At 54.0% G+C, this 21,652-nt stretch overlaps 9 protein-coding genes across 9 annotated transcripts; 3 read left to right on the top strand and 6 right to left on the bottom strand.

Moving 5' to 3' along the window:
• Positions 1-963: 963 nt before the first annotated feature.
• GMORB2_4910 (Sugar (and other) transporter) lies at positions 964-3,427 on the bottom strand (the record flags this gene model as incomplete). The annotated part of the gene is made up of 10 exons (XM_035466884.1): positions 964-1,118; positions 1,183-1,275; positions 1,336-1,395; positions 1,461-1,594; positions 1,657-1,751; positions 1,810-1,967; positions 2,033-2,413; positions 2,521-2,777; positions 2,840-3,216; positions 3,287-3,427. 10 exons carry the CDS (start codon positions 3,425-3,427, stop codon positions 964-966), a joined length of 1,851 nt encoding a protein of 616 aa, XP_035318043.1.
• Positions 3,428-8,186: 4,759 nt separating this feature from the next.
• On the top strand, positions 8,187-8,961 carry GMORB2_4909 (uncharacterized protein; the record flags this gene model as incomplete). Its single annotated transcript, XM_035466883.1, has 3 exons — positions 8,187-8,345; positions 8,605-8,853; positions 8,914-8,961. 3 exons carry the CDS (start codon positions 8,187-8,189, stop codon positions 8,959-8,961), a joined length of 456 nt encoding a protein of 151 aa, XP_035318042.1.
• Positions 8,962-9,240: 279 nt separating this feature from the next.
• GMORB2_4908 (Acyl-CoA synthetase (AMP-forming)/AMP-acid ligase II) lies at positions 9,241-11,058 on the bottom strand (the record flags this gene model as incomplete). Its single annotated transcript, XM_035466882.1, has 2 exons — positions 9,241-10,802; positions 10,911-11,058. The coding sequence occupies 2 exons, from the start codon at positions 11,056-11,058 to the stop codon at positions 9,241-9,243; spliced, it is 1,710 nt and encodes a 569-aa protein (XP_035318041.1).
• A 251-nt stretch (positions 11,059-11,309) lies between these two features.
• Positions 11,310-11,850, bottom strand: GMORB2_4907 (uncharacterized protein; the record flags this gene model as incomplete). Its single annotated transcript, XM_035466881.1, has 2 exons — positions 11,310-11,636; positions 11,845-11,850. 2 exons carry the CDS (start codon positions 11,848-11,850, stop codon positions 11,310-11,312), a joined length of 333 nt encoding a protein of 110 aa, XP_035318040.1.
• Positions 11,851-11,865: 15 nt separating this feature from the next.
• On the bottom strand, positions 11,866-12,194 carry GMORB2_4906 (uncharacterized protein; the record flags this gene model as incomplete). The annotated part of the gene is made up of 3 exons (XM_035466880.1): positions 11,866-11,876; positions 11,932-12,087; positions 12,182-12,194. The coding sequence occupies 3 exons, from the start codon at positions 12,192-12,194 to the stop codon at positions 11,866-11,868; spliced, it is 180 nt and encodes a 59-aa protein (XP_035318039.1).
• A 626-nt stretch (positions 12,195-12,820) lies between these two features.
• GMORB2_4905 (Flavin-binding monooxygenase-like) lies at positions 12,821-14,500 on the top strand (the record flags this gene model as incomplete). The annotated part of the gene is made up of 3 exons (XM_035466879.1): positions 12,821-13,081; positions 13,137-13,474; positions 13,546-14,500. Coding segments are annotated over 3 exons (1,554 nt in total), but the record flags the coding sequence as incomplete, so codon positions are not given.
• Positions 14,501-14,969: 469 nt separating this feature from the next.
• GMORB2_4904 (palmitoyltransferase ZDHHC13/17) lies at positions 14,970-17,280 on the bottom strand (the record flags this gene model as incomplete). The annotated part of the gene is made up of 3 exons (XM_035466878.1): positions 14,970-15,592; positions 15,676-16,960; positions 17,077-17,280. 3 exons carry the CDS (start codon positions 17,278-17,280, stop codon positions 14,970-14,972), a joined length of 2,112 nt encoding a protein of 703 aa, XP_035318037.1.
• A 1,212-nt stretch (positions 17,281-18,492) lies between these two features.
• On the top strand, positions 18,493-19,362 carry GMORB2_4903 (signal recognition particle receptor subunit beta; the record flags this gene model as incomplete). The annotated part of the gene is made up of 1 exon (XM_035466877.1): positions 18,493-19,362. The coding sequence occupies one exon, from the start codon at positions 18,493-18,495 to the stop codon at positions 19,360-19,362; it is 870 nt and encodes a 289-aa protein (XP_035318036.1).
• A 273-nt stretch (positions 19,363-19,635) lies between these two features.
• Positions 19,636-21,251, bottom strand: GMORB2_4902 (cystathionine beta-synthase; the record flags this gene model as incomplete). Its single annotated transcript, XM_035466876.1, has 2 exons — positions 19,636-20,929; positions 20,986-21,251. 2 exons carry the CDS (start codon positions 21,249-21,251, stop codon positions 19,636-19,638), a joined length of 1,560 nt encoding a protein of 519 aa, XP_035318035.1.
• Between the last annotated feature and the right edge of the window lie 401 nt (positions 21,252-21,652).

Raw genomic sequence — 21,652 nt, 5'->3', positions numbered from 1 at the left:
GAATGATGCCGATTCAGTCGATTCAATTGATTTACCCTCGAATAAGCGAGTGATGTTGCCAGGCTTGAGATGTAGCGTTGCACGAAGATGAATCTTTTTCTTCTTCTCCTCTCGCTCTTGTCTCCCCCGCCGGATCGGAGAGACGGGGAATGCGAAATGTGGAGACGGTCGGGGACCAAAAAACAATGAATAAGCCAGACCGCCTTGTTTAAGACAAGACACCGGAATTCTCAAAGAACAAGGTTAGATTTGGGACAAATTATCTTTAATATTATGATTTCGTTTTCTTATCGATCTTTGATTGAATTGGCTGATCTAAAATGGAAAATCTTCTCAACTGCTGCAATGCTAGTATCGTAGTGTTTCACAGACAACAATGACCTTGTGGGCAAACACCCATCTTGACAGTGAGCAAACCAACAGATAATTTGTGACATACAAACATAATATAGAAGTACGTGAGAAATCTCACTGTGTATCTTTGAGGCGACTTTGATTGTGCGGTAATGTCAGAGACGCTGACTGAGATGCATGACTATATAAATAAGTGCTGTCAACCATCCTGTTGAGGAAGGTGTATAGGTAATTCAAGAATATCGATCGGCTTCATGGACGACTGCTATACTATTCAACAAGCGAATGTACATTACGCTATCAACGATGTCTGTTCTACCGTTTCTCCGCATGGGAAGCTGACAGCAGACTGTTACAAGCAATTGTGTCATGTAAGTAACGTGGCTCTATAGCAATGAACACCAACCTTCTTTTTCTCTCATGTACAGCCATGGCAAACATCGTCATAACGGACCAGAGAGTCTGCGGTATCATGTATTCGTTTGTATCAAGTCAAATTGGTATATCATTGCAACATGTCGTATGCCAGTCCCCCACCATTAGAAGCCAGCTCGGCACGCCCCGGCCATCTTATCCACACATGAATGGTATGTCGCATGATGTAATGAGTCAAGCCTCGACAGGTCCTACCCTCCTTTCCGCCTTGGCAATGATGGGCACCGGTTTGGGGACCTTCCGGCGTAGTATCGTCCGGTTGAAGAAGTAGGGGACCTCCTCGGTTAATTCGTGGTGTATGTACTCCTTTGTTGGGATGGAGAAGACCTCTGTATATGGCTGGTCAGCGACAGATCCTTCTTTGAGAATCAAATTGGCAGATGGGATACCCACGATCCAGCTCTTCCAGAGTGAGCTGCTTAGTCTCTCGGACAAAGCAGAAGATCATGAACCAGGCGATGAGGTTGAGTCCGGCATAGAAACCGACTGTGCATTACTGTCAGGAGATTTCCTCGTCATCTTCGGTATTGAAAGGGTCACACTTACACGCTCCGGTCGGGGTCATGACGGTCTGCATGCGGGGGAAGGTGATGCTGAGAACACCAGCTGTTATCTGTGTCAGTAAAAGGTACTCGAACCGGGGAGGGAATCCTTGAGCATATAATACTAACCGAACGTGTTATTAATGCACACAGCCCAGGCCATGCCCTGCTCACGTTGGATGGTGGGGAACACCTCGGCCGAGTATTGGAAGGCAACGGGTCCTTCTCCCAGTGAGTAGGCAATGGTGAAGAGGTAGACGAAGCTATTTTCGTTTAGCGGTTAGGAATGATGTGATTGCACATAATGAATGGGACAACAACTCACAGCACAACTGGGCCAAGCTTCTCGGCGCGTGACCCTTCCTTATTCAGCAGGGACAGACCACCGGCCAGCAGGAAGATGCACATAAAGGGGAAGGTCTAGTTTCTAAACGTCAGCTATGATCCGTACGAGTATGACGGATGAGGATAAGCTTACCCAGAGACATAGCTTTCTTCGGCCCTTGGTATCGATGAGGAAGAGGGTGGGAATCGTGGCCACGACCTGCACAGCACCGTATCCGAGTGACGCATACAGAGCCTCGGTGGCAGTGTAGCCGACGTTCTGGAAGATGCTAGAGCTGTAAAAGGACATGACTGCACGAGATCAGCAATGTCGACACCTCCTGCGTTACCTTTGTCGATCGAGAGGATGTACTTACTGTTGATGCCGCACATCTGCTGGGCGATCATGACTGTCGAAGCACCGTAGTTGGAGCGCCTGATGCGGGGAACAGTGAAGATGTCCCGCATACGAGAAAAGTACCCAGCACCGGCAGCCTCCTTGAGCTCCTCCTGGTAGATGACGTAGGAGTAGTAGTAGTCCCTGGCGCCGATGATGGGGTTAGCACGAAGGCGGGCCATGGACCTGTAGCCCTCGGCAATCTTTCCGTGCTTCATGAGCCAACGAGGGGACTCGGGGCAGAACCAGATTCCGGCACCGAGGATGAGGGAGGGGATGAAGGCGGATCCGAGCTGCAGACGCCAAGCGATTCTACCTGTGTCCTTGACGATGACGTTGGCGCAGAACCCAAGGAAGATGCCTGCAAGAAGAGACAGTGGTTAGAATGTAGACACGCTGACGTGTGTGTGTGTGTGTGTAGAAGGGGGGGGTGGGCGGGAAGAGGAAGGCCTCTTCTGACGGTCTTACCGGCAACGACCCAGAGCTGCCAGAACATGACGAGGGCACCACGGACACGTGCGGGAGCCATCTCGGCAGAGAATATGGGCACGGTGGCATTCTTGGCGCCAATTCCGATACCCATCACGAACCGGGCGGCGAACAGGCCCTGCCAAGACTGGGCGAAACCCGAGCCGATCGGGGTGGCTGTGAGACAGAGGGACGTGAGGAAAATTTCACCGCGACGACCGAGATAATAGTTGAGGGGATCGACGATGAAGGCACCACTGGATTGATGGCGATCGGTCAGCCGAAGAAGACAGACGGAGTGTAGACGTGCTTTTCTTACATGAGGCCGGCAGTCAGGAAGATGACGGCATTGACAGCACCGACGATCCACTCGTCCGTTCCGGGCTTGTCAATGCCAAACTCCTCGTGGAAGGAAAGGTTGGCGCCGTTGGATCCCGTCTGATCCCATCCCTGGGTGGCGGCGCCGACGGCGCAGAGGGAGATGGAGTACCACAGCATCCAGGGCCCGTGCCACTTGTGGTCCCTCTCGTACTTGAGGGCCGTCATCTCATCCTCTGGAAGATCGGTGAGCATCTCGAACCTGTCAGGGTCACGGGCGACGAGGGCGGCCCGGCCGAACAGCTCGCTGTGCTCGGATAGGCCATTGGATTCGGCGAAGGCGCGAGCCTGGGCGGCAGCTTCATCTTGGGAGACGCGCTGTCGAGGGGGGGTAGAAGACAATGGTTAGGAAAGTGAATCGGGGAAGGGAGGTTGAAGGGAAACCTACCGTCAGAGGGTTCTGAACAATGTTGTGGGCAACAGACTCGCGACGACCGCCAGTCGCACTGACCGGCAGGTCATTGGACGACGTCGTCTTTTCATCGTGGGCAACGTGGGCATCGCCCAGAGGACTTTCTTCCTTGGACATGGCGGGCGTATCTGAAGAGTGTCACTCTATCGCAGGCGGAAATGGGCCCAGATGAACGGATACGACTGAACATCTCATTACCAAGCACGAGGGATGAGTAGTCGCGGCGGCGGCACACACACATATATATATCCCTCTATGTTAATATTCATTGTCATTCCCTTCTTACTCCTCCTTTTCTCCAACTATCAAGCCCAACCAATCGCCCTCAGAGGAGGGAGGAAAGTACATGCTGCCCCCCCCCCCCAGGATGTTTGTTGGCTGGGGTATGGTTTTCGCTTGAGGGAAAGTAAAGTACATACATCTAACTGCACGTGTACCTTACTCTACAAATCCCCGGATTATACCGCCAGACACACCCATGGGGAAGGAAACGATATTGAGCGGAGTCAACAAGTACACTATACAATACGATTGGAAACCAAGGAAACGAAGTGGACTAGACTAGAGCGTTTTAGAGACGTAGTCTTGGGGCGTTCCACGGGGGACGGCTCATCGGAAAGGGGGGAAAGGACGGGGAACTTGGAGAGAAAAAAGAGGACTGAGAGCAGCAAGCCGACAGAGTACAAGTACATGATACATCCTCAAGTTGAGGAGCAAGGATGTTGTGTGTGTCCCTACCCCACTCGATCTCTCCAAGTTGAACGGAGTTAGCGCGCTGCGGGATTGGCTAGATGGGACATATCTTGGATGCCTAATCGTGATGGCTGCATCGTGCATTCGCTTTCTGCTCAGGAGGAAGGGAATCCTGGTCAGTCGTGTCTCTTTCAGGTTTAACGCGTATCCGTACGAGTACTCGCATGTATACCCACGACGCGTACCCGCAGTGGGAACTGGTAATGTAGTCTAGTTCCAACTTCTGAACGATGCTACGCCGTACTCGTAAAGTGCCATCCTGCCCTATTTGATGCTGTTCGGGGCCATCATGGGCCGTCGACAGAGGTGGCGGCTGACGTTGGGCCTTGCCTCCCTCTCCCCTTTCTCGTCACCGCTGTGACGTGATGGATTCTGCGGCCTCCTATGCAGACGTTTTCGATCATGAGCAACCCTAGCAAGTTTTCCCCTCGTGTGTGTATTGTGTATCACTACGTACTTTCGTGTAGGTAATACCGTGGGCAGCTTTCCGAGTCTGTATGTCGAAATGGATTGCAAAATAGCTATCTGCGGAACCGTGCGTCTGTCGGGCCCAGCACGGGACTATGTAATATTATCCGTACGTGTAGGTGGGACTGCGCGTCATCATGCGCACCAGCTTCATGAACACACTGTGCATTCCCCTCCTATCCCCATGCCTCCTCATCCTGGGAGGCGACCCCTCTCCGTTAATGCCACCATCCGGAAGCACCAACATCCTTGCCGATCACTGGTCTGATGGATTCTCAGCATTCTCTCTTTCCCTAACAGGCCTCCGGTACCAGAGTTTTCTGCAATACTGTATGTCTGTTATTGATGCTGGTGGTGACTTGTGTTCGATAATACCGGGCAACCGGATGACAGGTAACAGCAACTCGGTTAACCGGTTAACCTCCCACCCGGTTTTGGCAGTATACAAATAACCCTAGGCTGTTCACAGGTAATTCTACCGTTCTATTTTATTCATCCAGAGATATAAAGGTCACGGCCAAATTGAAGGTTGTCACACCTGTCCACTCGTAATAAGTTTTGTCGGCCCTGCCGTCCTGGCTGTACTATGCTCGTATGTGAGGGTAGGGTGAGGTCCCGGCGGCCTCACGTCCTAATCATCCATCTGCCGTTAGTGCAGCGGTGAGTCCCATGAATGTTCCCATAGGTCTCTGCCGTGACATACGAGTATAATATCAACTCCGGTCCGACGGGGTCATTCCGGTAATTAACGTAAGTTACGGGTACTTACATGCAGCCGTGAGAAGACGATTCGTCGCTGCTCCGCACAACAAGGTCAAGGGGGGTATCCACCCCCGGCATCTCCATCCCATCCTCTCTCTACCCCCCTTGACCTTCTCCTCCCCCGCCTTCACGGCCCACCACTGTCTCTGAATGCGAGGGACCCGACAAGGAGAGTTCGGGGTATTGTCAGTCGACAGTCAAGCTGGTCGACAGCGTGGCCTCTTACAGACAGATGACGGAGTCTCCAGGGAAGAAAGAATGGGACGACGCTGCACCAGGAGTAAAGGGTCATCTTCTCCTTCATATCCCGCATCTGTCGCAGAGGTTGATCATCGTGGCCAGCAAAAGACTAGTTACGTGTGGACCTATCAGATGCATCCGTATGGGCCGGGGCCAACCCCAAACTCTTCCCTATAGAGAGAGAAGAAAGTGAGGAGAAGAGGAGAAGAGAGGCCAGAAACCAAGACTCCAAAACGGCTGCCTAAATCTACTTTCGACGCTAGACGCATGTTTCTGCCATAATCGGAAGGAAACGAGAGTACCAAGAGTCCCACATGCTAATGTCCCGTAGACCAAGTCCAGAAAGGCCCTGGCGCGGCCGCATCTCTCCCCTTCTGCGCGGTGGAGTCGCATCATGAGGCCGCTTTCCCCCGCTCTCTCTCCTCATAGCTTGATTTTACATATCATTGATGGTGGGACTCTCCCAGAATGCAGTGGAGGAAATGGCATGTAATGATAATACATCTACTTCGTACTCGTATGACCGACGCTCTCCGTGGGTCGGCTAGGCTACAATACGAATACAAGTAACCGGTAAGGAGGCCAGTGCCGCTGATTATGCGGCCTGATGATATCCACTGCTTCGAAAGGTCACGCAGGATAGATAATGAAGAAAGAAGAAGAAGAAAGCCGGTGGCGGTGAGAATGACGTCGTTGTAGGTTGTTCGCTGAAGTCTCGTGATCCAGATCCTTGGTTGCTTCGACTGACGGGGTGGCAAAAGTTACATGCTACTTTGGAGACTATCCACAAGCCCTGACTACATGGGAGTTTCAACGATGAGAATGAAGTATAAGAGGAGATGTGATCAGAGTAAGGGGACAAAGATAGAAATAAGGTGGCATTGGGGTCCTGAGGGTATTGTTGGGGAAAATATGGGTCGAAGCCATGTGCTTTCAATCTTGCGGCTTTTCCCACAGAAATCGTCATGCCGCAATATCTAATGAGATTCGATGTGGTGGAGAAGTTGTATATGCGAGTGTACTCTTACTCTCCAATATACTTGACGTGGTCAGGTCAACATGGGATTTCCTGGAACCTCGGCTCTTGTCAACACGTATGTAACGACGATTAGACAAACTCTCATGCAAAGAGGCTGGTGGTACTCGTAACCTAGACCAATTTTCTCCCTCTCTTCTCTTACATGACGACCCTCCAATCTCTAGGGCGCGTTCGTAAACTAAATCCCCCATGTTGAGTTGCGTATGGACGTTGGAGGAACATAATAGCAACGAGTTTACACCTGATGTGTAGTAGCAGTTGCATGTAAGCCCCGACGAGGCCATTGCAGGAGAGTCAGAGCTGAGATTTTCCGCATGCAGCTATGTATAATCCTGCCTTATGCTGGTCGGTGCGTGGGAAGAGACCATGTTCAACGTCTTAAAAAAATAGCGCTGCACCGGATATTATATACGAGACTGCATGTACAAGTAAGTGATCAACACACCATGTCAGACACTGCTACATAACTAGACGACGAATAGTATCACTACAACGAAGTAACAGTACTGGCAATATTGACTATATCATGTATAGGCACAATGAGTGCACACATCACGTCCATATCTACATGAACGGAATATAAATCGTGCTACATCTCATCTTGGAGACACACCTTTGACGATATTCCGCGTTGCAATCATACATGGAAGGAGCATGGCAGTGGTGTACCTTCCTCTTCATCCTTCAAATACATTACTACCACTTTTCAACTCCGCCCTCCCCCCCCGCACGTAAACAAATCATCATGGCGATTGAAGTTACACCTCTTCATTTCTCCCTCCCTTTGGTTCTATTCATGTCTCTGCTACTTTTAGCATTGACGCGATTTGACACTTCGACCTTCTATGGTCATTGGTGGCCTCCCTCTGTTTGATAAAACAGCTCTGTTTGATAGCACGGACTCGGACTCGTCTTCTCCACCTGTCTGTCTCATAAAACAAATTCCGTGGTATCAATAAACAAGCCTCAAGAGCCATTCACAGCAGCACAAGAGCCGGCATGCACCATTTATAATCCCTCAAGGTTCCCTACTCTAACATGATATTACTTCAAACAGATCTACAGATCACGCACTGCGAACCCGCGGACGGCCTGGAATAGAACCTCTACTTGACCATCTCGAAGCTCATGAAATGACCACCATCCTGGCCAAGGTAAGCCACAGACGCAGCCTGCCACATACATTCCACAAAAGGTTGGACGGCTATTCTGCCCCACCATATCCATGCATCTGTATACACTCGGACGAGTACCGGTGGAAGCGCCACATCAAAGCGTAGACCAAGCATAGGCCAAGCACGCACACACACGCCTTGCATGAGATTGGAGGCCCGTCTACCTGTCATGCAGAGTGTCTCAGCGCCATCTTCCGCTCGTTCATATCGCGTCTGCCAATGACCGGGAAACCATAACCAGGCTGTCCGCTGCTGCTGCTGCTTCCCACTCTCAACATTACCGACTGCACAATATCTCGAAATCGGCCAGACTAACAGATGCAACGATAAGCGAAAACAGCGACGACACATGCGCATGAGCGCAGTCACCACACATTTCTGCTAGCAGGATAGTAATACCTACTAGTATATATATTATATGCCTTGGCAACGGCAGTTGATGCCGTCGCGCTTGGTCCCGCTTACCGTACACTCGGCGGCCCTGGCGGCCGCTAGATTCCTAGCATGGATTCTCGACTTGGCCGCCCTTCTCGTCCTTGGATACACAGTACGACGATGGTCTGAATTGGGAGCTTCAACTGCTGCTGGATTTGTTGGCGTGAGTTGCCTCATGCCCCCCCCCCATCCTGACCCTAAGCAAGCTATCAAAACAACAGACGACGAAAAAAAAAAAAAAGAAACGAAACGAAATCAAAGGATGTTTCTTTTTTTTATAAAAAAAAAAGGGGGGGGGGGGGGGGGGGGGATTACATCTTGTGCTTGTGCATCTGGTACACAACAGGAAAAAAAAAGGGGGGGGGGGGGGGGGGGGTGGCATCTCAAAAAACATCATTGTTATCATGCTGACAATACTACAGGCTGCCATCGCCATACTCAACGACAGCTGGGAAGTCGCATCCCGCTTCGACCCGGCAGATCACTTTCCGACTCTGCGTGCAGCCCGGACCGCTATGCATGACCTCATCAGTTTGGCCATCTGTCTAGGCGGCGTCATGATACTACTCTTCACCGAGGCAAGCAACACGAATCGTGAAAGCGACGACTGGAAATTGAAGCGCCGGTACTTGACCATGGATCAAGCCTTTCTCGCTACAATATCGTATGTTGTTTGCACGGACTTTTATCAGTTAACTATTCAAAAGCTGACCAACCCCTTCACCCTGCAGAGTAAGCCGGTTCCTCTTTGCCGCCTGGGCTGGGTGCACCTATTCTAGAGAGCGTTCTGCACCTCTTCGATATACACGTCCGGCACCATGACGACGACAAAATTCACGAATGACTAGCCGGGAGCAGCGCTCTGCTTCATATTCCCCTTCTGTTATTATTTGATAACCCCCCCCCCCCCATGTTACTCGTTGGTTACCATGCATACAACGAGGTCCGTGTTTTCTAGTTTTTGGTCTAGCGCTTGTGTGCAATATTTCGGTCTTCTCTTCTTTCTTTCCTTCTGGCAATATCCAATTCACAGACACGTACGAGAAAAGAAGTCTCAATCAGATTTTTGATGTCCGAGCGGCACTGCCGTAAACGGCCACCTCGACGCCCTTGATGCCCCCGTCGCGCATTATCCTCCGTAGAATCTTGCCGCTCGGTGACTTGGGAATCTTGTCGACAAACACCACCCCGCCCCTGAGCCACTTGTACCTGGTAGCATGGGTCTCGATAAGCTCTCTCAGCCGATGAGCCAGGTCATGCTGCTGCGACGCGGTATGCGGAGCAGAACGCGGCACGATGAAGGCTCTCGGCCACTCGGTTGCGCTGTCGTTATCAAGGATGCCGACAACAGCGGCATCAGCCACGTCGTCACTCGCGCACAGGATTCCCTCGAGCTCTGCGGGAGCGACCTGGAAGCCCCGCACCTTGATGAGCTCCTTTATCCGGTCCGTCAGACGAAGGTTTCCCTGCGGATCGAGGGTACCGACATCACCGGTGCGGAACCACCCGTCATGGGTGAGCGCCTCGTCGGTGGCAGACGTGTCGACGCCATCGACGGGGAGGTAGCCCATCATCAGAGAGGGAGAGCGCACGAGAACCTCGCCCTCTGACGAGACGGCGAGCTCGACGGCCCAGTGGGCACGGCCGGTGGTACCCGCCTGGTCATGCAGCGAGTGCTCATTCAGCCCGAACTGCACGCTCACGTTGCAGGCTTCCGTCAAGCCGTAGCCCATCCTGATGCGAAAACCGAGTCTGGCGTACACCTGGGCGATGATGTCATGGCCCAGAGGTGCGCCGCCGGTTATGGCGGCCCTCACGCTCACAAAGGTGTCGCGGTGCACGAGGGGCGATTTGGCCAGCAGGACGGCCACGGGCGGCGCCATGTGGAGGTATGTCAGGCGTCTGCGGCGCACGGCCGAGAGCATGGCGTCGGGGTTGAAGGAGGGCATGATGTAGACTGTTGCGCCAGCGGCGACGGCGGCCAGGAACAGGTTCAGCAGGCCAAAGACGTGGTAGAAGGGGACGAAGCCGAGCCAGCGCTCGGGGAGGCCGCGGTAGAAGTCGGCGTCGTGCCACACGGACGCGACGGAGAGGTTGAGCGCGCGGTGTGAGAGGAGGACACCCTTGGGCCGGCCGGACGTCCCGGACGACCAGAGCATGACGGCAGCGCGGTTTGACGCGTCCAGCGACTGAGGCTGTCGCACTGCCGCGGAGTCACCGTCGATGCTGAGGAGGTCCGACAGCGAGTCGGCAGTGTAGATCGGCACAGAGGTATCGTGTCCGTTCCCCAGCGCCCTCTTCACGTTGTCTACGCATGCGGACGTGACGATGCATGCGCGCGGCCGGGACTGCCGTACCACCCATTCCGTCTCCGAGGCTGTCAGAGCAGGCGAGACGAGTGTGGCGGTCAGACCGGCGGCCAGGGTGCCCATCAGGGCTGTGGCAAAGGGCAGACAGTTGGGGAGCTGAATGAGCACGACGGGTGCGATGTGTGGGTCAGCACACGTCGCTGTCGGTTTGAAGTGTTGCGTCTCGTCTGGGTTGAGTCCCAGCGTGGTCTGGAGACCGGTAGCTAGAAGGAGGGCATCGCGTCTGAGCTGGGACCGGGTCAAGGTGTGATCTGCAAGGGGGGGGTTAGTACCGTCACGTTTTCTACCAGTGAAGAGTCTCACAAATAAGAGGGAGAGGGAGAGAGAGAAATGAAGAGAGAAAAGAGACAGAAGCTCACCAGTTGCTTCATCTACAAAAATGGGCCTATCAGAGGGTATAGATGGGACGATGCGATCTAGTGGCGTGTGGCCGTTCTGCGAGGAGAAGGGGTTGCTGTGCATCCAGTCAAAGACGTTGGATTGGCCGAGATAGGGTGGTATTTCCATTATGAGAGGGGAGAACTGTCAAAGCTTGAAGGAAACAAGAGAGAAGCGAACTTTCAAGAGATGAGGTTGAATATAAGAAAAAAGGACATGTATTAAAACACACCTAATCCTTCCCCAACTGCGTCTCCACACCAAAGAGGGAGGGTCCCCGGATAATGTAGACCGCAGGATAATTATTTACCCTGGATATTCTTTTTCCCCCGTCCACGCCGACATGAATACATATTTACATTGATTTTGGGAATACGAGATCACAAGACAGCAGACTTTCCCTTGGCCTCGGTCCCCTTATTCAGAACCAGATACAGCGGCAGGAACAAGAGGGACCCGAGGACACACATGCCCGTAGCGACGAGCTGCCAGGCGGACCACAGCAGCGGGAGAAGCCAAGGGATGACGAAGCGGATGCAGTCGTTGAGATGGTAACGGTCGTCCTGACTGGCAATGTAGTAGCGCACGGAGTCGGAACCGTTCGTCAGGGCCTCGGTGGCAAACGACGAGGGCGACGACAGCGTGGCGGCGTGCTCGACCGTCGACCGACGCACCAGCTGCAGCACCGTGACCAGCTGGACGGGCGCCTTGTGGAAGGGGATGAACCAGATGGAAAAAGTCTGCCGGATAGGCACGAACAGCTTGTTGGATGATTTGTCAAAGGCTACATATGCGCGCGCACGCACACGCACGCACACGCACGCACACACATCAGCTATACATGTACCGTGGTATTGATAGGTCAATCGGGCCACGCCAGGGCGGCGGTTGCTTGCCCTGCCGCCTTCCTCTTACCGGCATCGTCAATGGTTATGTCTATGTGCGGACTGAGGGTGCGGTACCACCGGTAGATGCACAGTAGGATCCATCTCGAGTCGAGACTCGGAGCGAAAGGGACTGATCCGACGGGGAAGGACGGTACGCGACAGAATGGATGGTAGAAGGCTGCGTCGCTGGTGAAGTACGACTTTAGGCTGGCCTCTTGTTCTGGTGGGGAACCAGTGGTGAGGATCCTGATGACGTCTTTGATTTCGAGAGCTACAGGGGTGAGTAAGTATTCTCCCCAATTGACCCAATTGAACAGGAGCATCATTGAAATGTTGCAAAGGTGTTATCCGATATAGAAACATACCTGGGTTCTCCATGATGGAAATCATATGAAATCGAGTAGAGTGATGCACAGATCAAGTTGGAAGAAGAGAAAGGGACGTATTAAAGGGAGGGAGAAGGGAGATTTGGGGGGGGGGAGGGAGTAAGGAGTCTTAATATGACGACAATATCAATTGAAAATTATAATAAAAGCCAACATGTGAAAGAAGGGGCCCGATTATCTGATGTCAAAGACTTGGACGAAAGCAGGATCTATTACTAGCCGGTTACTAGGAAACATCATCATAAAGAATAGAAATGAAATACAGAAAAGGAATTCAGTCGATCAGATCAAACAGTTCAAGCATGTGAAGAATCAACTGACGTCACACATCTTCCATACAAAAAAGATAGACAAGAAGAAAGAGAAGCCTTTAAGAACACAATCATTCCAACCGACCAACTCAATCTGTCTTGTCCTCTATCTTTTACTTCTTCTTCCCCTCTCCCTCTTCCTCTTCTTCTTACCTTGCCTCTTCTTCTCCTTCTTCCTCTTGTTCCTCTTCTTCTTCTTCTTACTTTCTCTTTTTGATTCTTCTTCTTAACTGATACATACCACGTAATAGAAGATATTACATGACAAGGAACGATGCCAAAGGAAGCAACCAGTTTCCCCACCCAGGGAACGGCGAGCAGCAGCAGCAGCAGCAGCTCCCTCCTCTGGCTATTCCTCTGCGCCTACCAGACCATCCAAGCCATCATCTCCGAGTTCCTGTCCCCGACCCCACCCAAGTCCGACCGAGAGCTCGGCCGTCCCAAGTTGGCCATCATAGGCGCTGGTATCACCGGTGTCACGGCGGCGGCTCACTGCGTCGGTCACGGCTACGACGTCGTCATCTTTGAAAAGGGTGAAGATGAGCATCAAGTCGGTGGGATATGGGCGGTATGACGACACAATCACACCAAAAGAAGAAAACAATGCTGACTACATATGTTAGAAAGTAAACGACACGTCCAGCCTGCAGCTCCACTCCATGATGTACAGGTTTCACCCGTCCGTCCAGTGGGACACGGGATATCCCAAGAAGCGCCAGATCTTGGAGCAGGTGCGCAAGATATGGAAGACGTACGGCCTCGACCGCAAGACCCGCTTCGGCTTCAAGGTCAGCAAGGTATACCAAGACGAGCGGGGGCGGTGGATAATCAACGACATCTCCAACGGCCGCTTCGACGGTCTTATTGCCGCCGTGGGAACCTGTGGTGATCCCAAGATGCCTTCTATGCCTGGTATGGACAAGTTCAAGGGTGAAATCTATCACTCATCTGACCTTACTGGGTAAGTAACCACTCTCCTCTCTCTCTCCCGAGACGCACACAGACCCTGACATGAAGGGGGGGGGGGGACAGGAAAAACGCAGAGGGCAAGAAATTGGCCATAATCGGTGGTGGCGCCTCGGCCGTGGAAGCCTTTGAGTTCGCTGCTGCTGCCGGCGCTGCAAAGACGTACATAGTCTCCCGTTCGGAGAAGTGGATCATCCCCCGCAACGTGATAGTAGACGTGCTCCTGTCGCTCAACATCTTTGGTCAGGAGACGCTCCTGTCCTTCGTCCCCGAGTTCCTCCTACGCAAGTTCTTCTACCGTGACATGCAGGCCGTCGCACCACCTGCCGGCTCGGGCAAGGGTCTTTTCACGGACACGCCCATCGTCAACTCTGACGTCATGGACCAGCTCCGTAGCGGTCAGGTCGAGTGGGTCCGCGGCGACATCGACGGCATAACGGACAAGGGGCTTGCCATCAACCGTCGCGCCAAGGGCGTGCCCGAGGGCGGCCCCGGACATGACGAGCACATCGACGCCGACATCATCATCCTGGCCACCGGCTTCAAGAGGCCGTCGTTGTCATTCCTCCCAGAAGAGTGCTTCGTCGAGCCTTACGCCCCGCCGAGCTGGTACATCCAGACCTTCCCGCCCGTCCACCCCTCCGTCAGCGCCATCAACTGTACCTTTGTCTCCGCCATTGGATCCGTCGGCAACTGGCACATAGGCATCTACACCCGCGTCCTGCTGATGTTCCTCTCCGACCCGCTCACCCGCCCCGGTCCATTCTGGATGCGTCGCTGGATCGACATGACGCGACTCCTGAAGGCTACCAGTCCCACTGCTGCCTTCGACTTCATCACCTACCTGGAGCTTGTGTGGTGGTTCGCCTTCTGCGTTGCCTTCAACCCCTTCCGCTGGAAATGGGCCCTCTTTGTCTTTCTGGGCATAGGTATCGGTCTGCCCAAGTCTGTCGTCGATCATGAGAGAAAGATCTTGGGCAGTCGTATCAATGAGGACGACGACAAGGGTGTTAGTATCTAAGCGCCCAGAATATCCCGTCTTTTTGGACAACTACCATATACCYCCCCCCCCCCCYCCCCCCTGCACTACTTCTTGATATAAAAATATTCCAAAGTGATTTAACGAGATTAAAAATATATACTATCACAGCGCTACCATGTTTCCAATTCCTAAACCACCGTCTTTCGTTCCCGCAAATCGTGTAAATGTACAGTTGTTCCATGCTGGTCGTCATATGGTCTGTGAACAAAAAAGAAAAAAGAAAAAGTGTCGTCCCCAATACCAAGAAAAAACAGGGGGCCAAATAGAAAACACACTAGGGGCATCCCCAATATGGATAGCCCGTATACCTTCATATACCCTGCCAAGGGCCTCGGGCGGAGAACCCTTCTCGCCCGCTGCGTTTGCATGTCTTTTTTTTCTTTTAGTAAAAACGTGAGTGAAAAAAAAAAGACAAGAGAGAAGAGAAGAAAACCGTCTGTCCCTGATATTACACCACCTCTGTCCCAACTGCTTCGTACCCGTCACGACCCCTCCCTCCGCTGAGGCTCATGAGTCTAGGGCTCTCGTACATGACCGTATAATCGACAGGGCTCCCACCGAGGATAGCCGTGCCATTCTCCCTCTTACCAAAGACGGGCGCGGGGTCGCACCAGAAGTCTTTGCAGTTGACGGCGTATCCCCTCGTGTAGGGGTTCTTCTTGCGTATGCGCTTGCTGCCCGCCGCGGCGCCCCGACCGGCAATCGTCTCGATGAAGGGGTCGATGCCCAGCACGCGGCTCCACTGCTTGAGCTTGCCGACCTTGGTCTTGTGGCCGCCTGCGTTGTCGCTGGGGGCCGAGATGGACGGGTGGTTCGGGTCGAGAGGGTGGCCCGTCGATGTGAATGCCGTTGTCGTGCCGCTGTCGTGGACGCCGTACATGTTCTCGTACGTTGTAAGGGCGCGGGCAACCTGCACCGACTGCGTGAACAGGAGCATTGTCACCCACAGAAGTTGGAGGGATGCCCAGATGGCCAGGATGAGCGTGTAAGCGTCGACGTTGACGAGTTGGCAGAGGTTCGGGCTGAGGAAGCTGCAGCTGTCGGAGCCGGCGCGCGAGACGGTGTCGTAGTCTGTTTGGCCGATTGGTTAGCGGTTGGCCAGATGATTGTATCGTGGCCGAAGATGTCATCATCTTGAACGGATGTAAACTCACAGTAGTACAAGAGCCAGTCATAGGTGAGGATGCCCAGCGTCAGGCAGATGATGTAGAGGAAAAAGTGACGGTGGTTGTTGACGCCCACACAGTTGTAGACCCAAGGGCAGTGATGGTCATGCTTGGCAACACATCGCTGGCAGGCTTTGCAGTGTTTGCTACGCAGAGGTTTCCGAGTCATGCAGGTGATGCAAAAGTTGAACTCGTCATACTTCCACGAGGCAAGCAGCTCGTCAATGACGGCCTTTTGTTCCGAGATACCGCTGAGCTTGGGCACGTATCCGGGCTCATTTCGCATCGAGACAATGTAGAAATAGGTGGTGAGGCCGAGGAGGGCGGCAAGGACGAGGTTGAGCAGGAAATGCGATCGGGAACCCTGAGACTCGCCTGCCGTGACGGTGACGGGCAGGACGACAAACAACCAGTCGACGCCTACGAGGAATAGGGAGCCGGCGAAGATGCCGGTGAGCCAGGGCGTCTTGTGAAAGGCCCTCAGACTAGGAGGGGCGTAGTCGAGGACTTGCTGTGCAGCCCACTGGATGGAGAATCCGACAAAGCCAGCGAGCGGCACGGCGAGGAGCACCGGTGCGTGAGAGAGGACCATAGCAATGGCCCAGACGAGGACAAAGGGGCAGAGGAAGGTGAATCGGAGAACAAAGAGCCGCTTGTCGCGAATGAAATACTGGGCGCCCGGCCAAGGCGGGGTGACAGGGTGGCCGTCCTCGTCGTATCCGCACTCGCGCAGGGCCGAGAACCAGGCCTGGTCGGTACCCAGGTCTGCGGCGGTGGCGGCGGGTGTCTTTCCCGTGTGCGTCTTGGCGAAGCGATCGGCACCATACTCGATGAGCTTGAGGACGCAGAAGGGGTTACCCTTGACGAGTGCCCAGTGCAGAGCCGTGAAGCCCTGCTCATCGGTGGCGTGGACGCTGGCGCCCCAGCGGAGAAACATGTCGACACACTGGGGCAGACCCTTGTAAGCGGACCACATAAGGGCCGTGTGGCCGTAGCTGTCGACGACGTCGACGGGGATTCCCTGGTGGAGGAGGAGGACGATGAGGAGGACGTTCCCGTTAAAGGTCGAGATGTGCAGCGTGTTGTAGCCCTGCGAGTCGGTGATGAGGGGGTCGGCGCCGTGCTGGAGGAGGAGATTGACGGTGTAGTAATGGCATCGCTGGGCTGCCCACTGCAGAGCCGTGGCTACCGACTCGCCGCCCTTGCGGTTGATTTCGGCGCCGTTTTCGATGAGGAACTTGCACATGGCGTACTGATTGTTGATTGCAGCCCACTATTCGTCTTGGTCAGCTCTTAATCCCTCCTCGTCATTCTTGTCGGTGTCGCGTCTTCCCGCGCATCACCTCTCTCATCATCACCGCAGATCTAGACGGCTCCGCAGAAACGTACATGTAGTGGCGTGATACCCTCCTCGTCGGCATAGGTGGCATCGTATCCCTTGAGCTCGAACAGCTTCTCCATGGCCTTGATGTCGCCTAACCGGGCGAACTGCATGATGTCATCCTGCTGGGTATCGTCGGCGGCGGCCGGGGCGACCTGGTCGCCGTGCACACTGCCCATCTCCATATCGCTATTAAGTTTGGGCGCGGCCATTGTCGACTTAGACGAGGGTTGTCGGGGAGCAGCGGCGGCAGTTGTGGCAGTGGTGGCATTGGCAGGATCGCTGCCTTGGACGGATGGAGCTACCATCAAAAGGTTTTGGGAATGTCGCGGTCAAGGAGTAAGCTCAGGAGAGAGAGAGCGTGTGTGGTCACAAAGCACGAACCCCGGTAGAAAGCTGTGTGGATTCGATACGTCGTAGAGGTAGGGCGGATAAGAAAAGAAAGAAAAAAGGAAGGAACAGGGGGTTCGTGGGGAGCAGACCGTTTACGCGTAGTAAATTAGAAAAGCAAGGAAAACAGAAGTAAGACGACCAGGGAAGATGGGCGACAAAGAGAGGAGAAGAATAAGAGAAATAGAAGATGCTACAGGGATCGTGGCGATGCCAAGGAGGGGGGGGAAGAAATGCGAGGGAGAAGGAGGAAAGAAGGGAAAAGAGATGCCGGATGAGATGGAAATTTGGTGGAGCAGGGGCAGCTGGGACGCGTATGGGCGGCGGGCGTAAAGGGATGAGGTTTGAGCTGCTTCAGGACCTGTATACGAGTATGTAACGAGCACGTATTATTACCTTCTACTCGTAGGCTGCAAGGTCTCGCTGGGAACGGTGGAACCATTGGCCGATGAGCCGCTACTTGTACCTATAAGCCCTTTGAGCACCTTGTAATAAGCAGACGTCCGTATCCTCTCCTCCTTCTAACCTGTGCAGCCTATCATGGGGAGTCGCTATCACAAAACATGTACGGTATCGCGAATCCCCTTTTTTTATTACGGAGCAACAGCCCTTGGATACTTGGCTCTGTTGGAGGAAAGATGCCTTTTGATTATATTACGGATATTAACACCCCCGGTGAAATATGGGGGCATGGACAATGAGGCTGTGGGCCTGTGGCTATGTGCGTGTCTGTATGCATTACTCCGTAGTATTTGGATAATCGTACTATACGAGTACGTACATATCCTGTTATCCAATCCACACCACCACCAACCATATTATTATAGCCCACATACCTCTCTCCTCTAGGGTAACCTTTTCTTCGTCTCTACAGCTGCTTGCGCTCGTACGACCAACCGACCAACTGGGGCGATCCCCACCACTAATGATTAATTGCACACACAAACTCGCCAAAGCTTCTGACGCGAGATGCACACTTGACACCTTTCCACCTTCCCACCGGACACGTCTCCATTGGAACCAAAGCCGCAATCATGGCGACCTTCACCTCGGTAGTCGAGGCCATAATGACGCCATCCCCCACCGTCATCATAACGGGCCTCCTGATCCTCTTCATTCCCTCCATCATCCTGCACTTTATCCTCTCCTCGTCGCGGACGTACACGTCCCCCCCCGCCGTCCTCCTCCTCGGTCCGGAGGGGGCAGGCAAGACCAGTCTCCTCACCCTGTTCGAGCGCGGTGACGACGGTCCGGCCGCCACCCATACCACTCAGTCCACCCAGTCGGTCGAGCTCAACGCTTCGGTCGACTCCGACTCCCGCACCAGCTTCCGCAACCACGATGACACGACGGGCACCTACACCAAGTTCCTCCTCATCGACACCCCCGGGCACGGAAAGCTGCGCAACGTCGCCGAGGGCAAGCTCCGGCGTACCGAGAAGCTTCGCGCCGTCGTCTTCGTCGTCGACGCCTCCGCCCTAGGTGAGCAGGACGTATTGTCCGTCACGGCCTCGTACCTCCACGACCTGCTCCTCTCCCTGCAGCGTCGCACCGCCGCCACCGGCGACAAGAACAAGCCCTCCGGCCCCGTGCCCGTCCTCATTGCCGCCAACAAGATGGACCTCTTCACCGCCCTGCCCGCTACGATGGTCAGGTCTAGCCTCGAGGCTGAGCTGTCGCGCATCCGCACCTCCCGCAGCAAAGGTCTGCTCGACTCCGGTGTCGGAGCTGACGATGTGGGCAGCGAGGAGCAGGATGCCTGGCTGGGTCAGTACGGCACCGAAAAGTTCTCCTTCAAGCAGATGCAGGAGTTTGGCATCAACGTCGAGATCCTGCCTGGAAACGTCAAGGGTGATGGACCCGGGGCTGAAAAGTGGTGGTGGTGGATTGCTCAGAAGATATAAGAGGGAGAGGGCGCGACAGCAACATAAAACTAATTCTCAATTTTTTTATACTAGTTTCCATAATGAGACATGCGCAGTCATGAAATTTTTCTTCTTTTCATCTTCTCTTGTATCCTTTCGTGCCCACGGTAAAACTACACGTGTCGTCAGCCCCTAAGCAAAGATGTTCCTTACGGCCATGGGCCGCCCTGCTGTTTTGAAACCAAACTCCTAAGCCAAAGCCCCTTTGGCTATTCTAGACATTACAGCGGCATGAAAACTAGATCAGAAATTCTAGTCCTTCTTGTTAATCATCCACGTCAACAAGTCCACCTTGGTGACAATGGCCACAGGCTTGGACAGGTGCCCAGATTCCTGCCCCTCGGTGACGACGGCCGACGAGTTCCACTCGAAGAACCTGCTCAGCTCCAACAGAGACGTGTCCTTTGTGATCTGGACAAACTTGCGCTTCTTAGTCGCCGTGTTTGTCTGACCGAGTGCCGCGCCCTGGCGCGGGTCTGTAATGATCTCGTCAAGGTGGGCGAAGTCAAACATGACATCCTTGATCTGGCTAGTAGCCGTGGCACGGCCACGAGAGATGTAACTGAGCAGGTTTCCCAGAGTGACGAGTCCCACGAGCCTGGTAGGGGATGTGGCAGACAGCACAGGCAGCTGGTCAAAGCCCTTGTCGCGCATCGTCTCGATGGCCTCGGAGCACATGGCCGTGGCAGACACCGACGTGACGGGCTTGAGACGGAGGGAGGCGATTGTAGCTCCATTGTAAGGGTCCTCGGATTTGCCGACGGCCGATGAAGGTGGCTCGAGGCCGCTGGCAGGCAAGAGGTTGTTGGCCGCCAGCCAGTCATCGTCAGCAAACTTGGTCAGGTAGCTGCGGATGCTATCCGGTAGGATGACGACGACTACATCGCCCTTGGTGAATCCAAAGTCCCTAACAGCCATGACCATGGCAGCCAAGGCAGAGCCAGAGCTGCCACCGACGAGCAGGCCCTCTTCGGAAATTAAACGTCGGGCGAGGTAGAAGGACTCCTTGTCGTCCGTCTTGTACCACTTGTCGACGGCATGGCGGTCCAGGACGTCGGGGATAAAGTCGTAGCCTATGCCCTCGACCTTGTAGGCCGCATTGAGGTGCTCCTCGTTGAGGGTCTCGGGAAGGGCCAGCATGCTACCCTGAGGATCGGCCGCCACAATCTTGACGCTGGAGTCGTGCTTCTTGATGCCCCTCGACAGACCGGTAATGGTACCTCCGGTTCCGGCACCGGCCACGACGGCGCTAATCTTGCCACCCGTCTGCTCCCAAATCTCCTCGGCCGTGCCTAGCTCGTGCGCGAGTGGGTTATCCACGTTTGAGTACTGGTCGAGAATATGGGCATTGGGAAGTTCCTTCTCCAGGCGACGGGCCACACCGATATGGGACTCGGGGCTGTCCCAGGCTGCCTGTGTGGGCGTGCGGATGATGGTAGCACCCAGGGCACGCAGCACAGAGACCTTTTCGGCCGACATCTTCTCCGGGAGGGTAATGATGGTCTTGTAGCCCTTGATGGCACCGACTAGGGCGAGACCAATACCGCTGTGACATGTCAACACATAAGGATAAGATGGGGACTAGGAGGCCTTTGGACTAACGTGTTGCCGCTGGTTGGCTCAATGAGGGTATCGCCAGGCTTGATACGGCCGCTCCTCTCGGCCTCTTCCACCATGCGGAGGGCGATTCTGTCCTTAACACTACCACCAGCGTTGAAGTATTCGGCCTTGACATAGACATCGCACTCAATTCCCAGTGCCTGGGGAAGCTTGTTGAGCCTGATGAGGGGCGTATTTCCGATGAGTTCCGTGGCGGAGAGGACAGTGGCTGCACCGCGAGGGACGCGGGGGACCTGAGAGTCGGCCATTGTTCCGGTTGGGTATTTACTATTCGCAGGAACGGGGAGGGGCGGCCGAGAAGGTAGAGAAGGGGATAGAAGAAGACAAAGCAGATAAACCTATTAACAAAACATCAAAAGAAGAAAGGATAGCATAGAAGAAGAAAACCTCATTGCATCACATGTTTTCCCGAGCACGTACCATAAACGGAGGTAATACCAGAGAACCCCGCCATCAGCCTTTAAGACTCGTACGTTCAGGCACTGCCCCGCTGCTGTTCGAAGTTACGCGATGGCGCGATTACAAACAGGTGCAGGCAGGGTGCAACTGCCTAACATACAGGTGGATGATGACTCAGCATAGTTCTCTCGCCGTCTCTTTTCCTTCTCACCGTGACAGCATCTTCATTTTCGGTCATGAATAATAGATC

The sequence above is a fragment of the Geosmithia morbida genome, assembly GCF_012550715.1.
Source record: "Geosmithia morbida isolate 1262 chromosome Unknown scaffold_26, whole genome shotgun sequence".
NCBI classification, from domain to species: Eukaryota; Fungi; Ascomycota; class Sordariomycetes; order Hypocreales; family Bionectriaceae; genus Geosmithia; species Geosmithia morbida.
The sequence above is the reverse complement of the archived record's forward strand: the minus strand, read 5'-3'. Positions and strand labels throughout refer to the sequence as shown.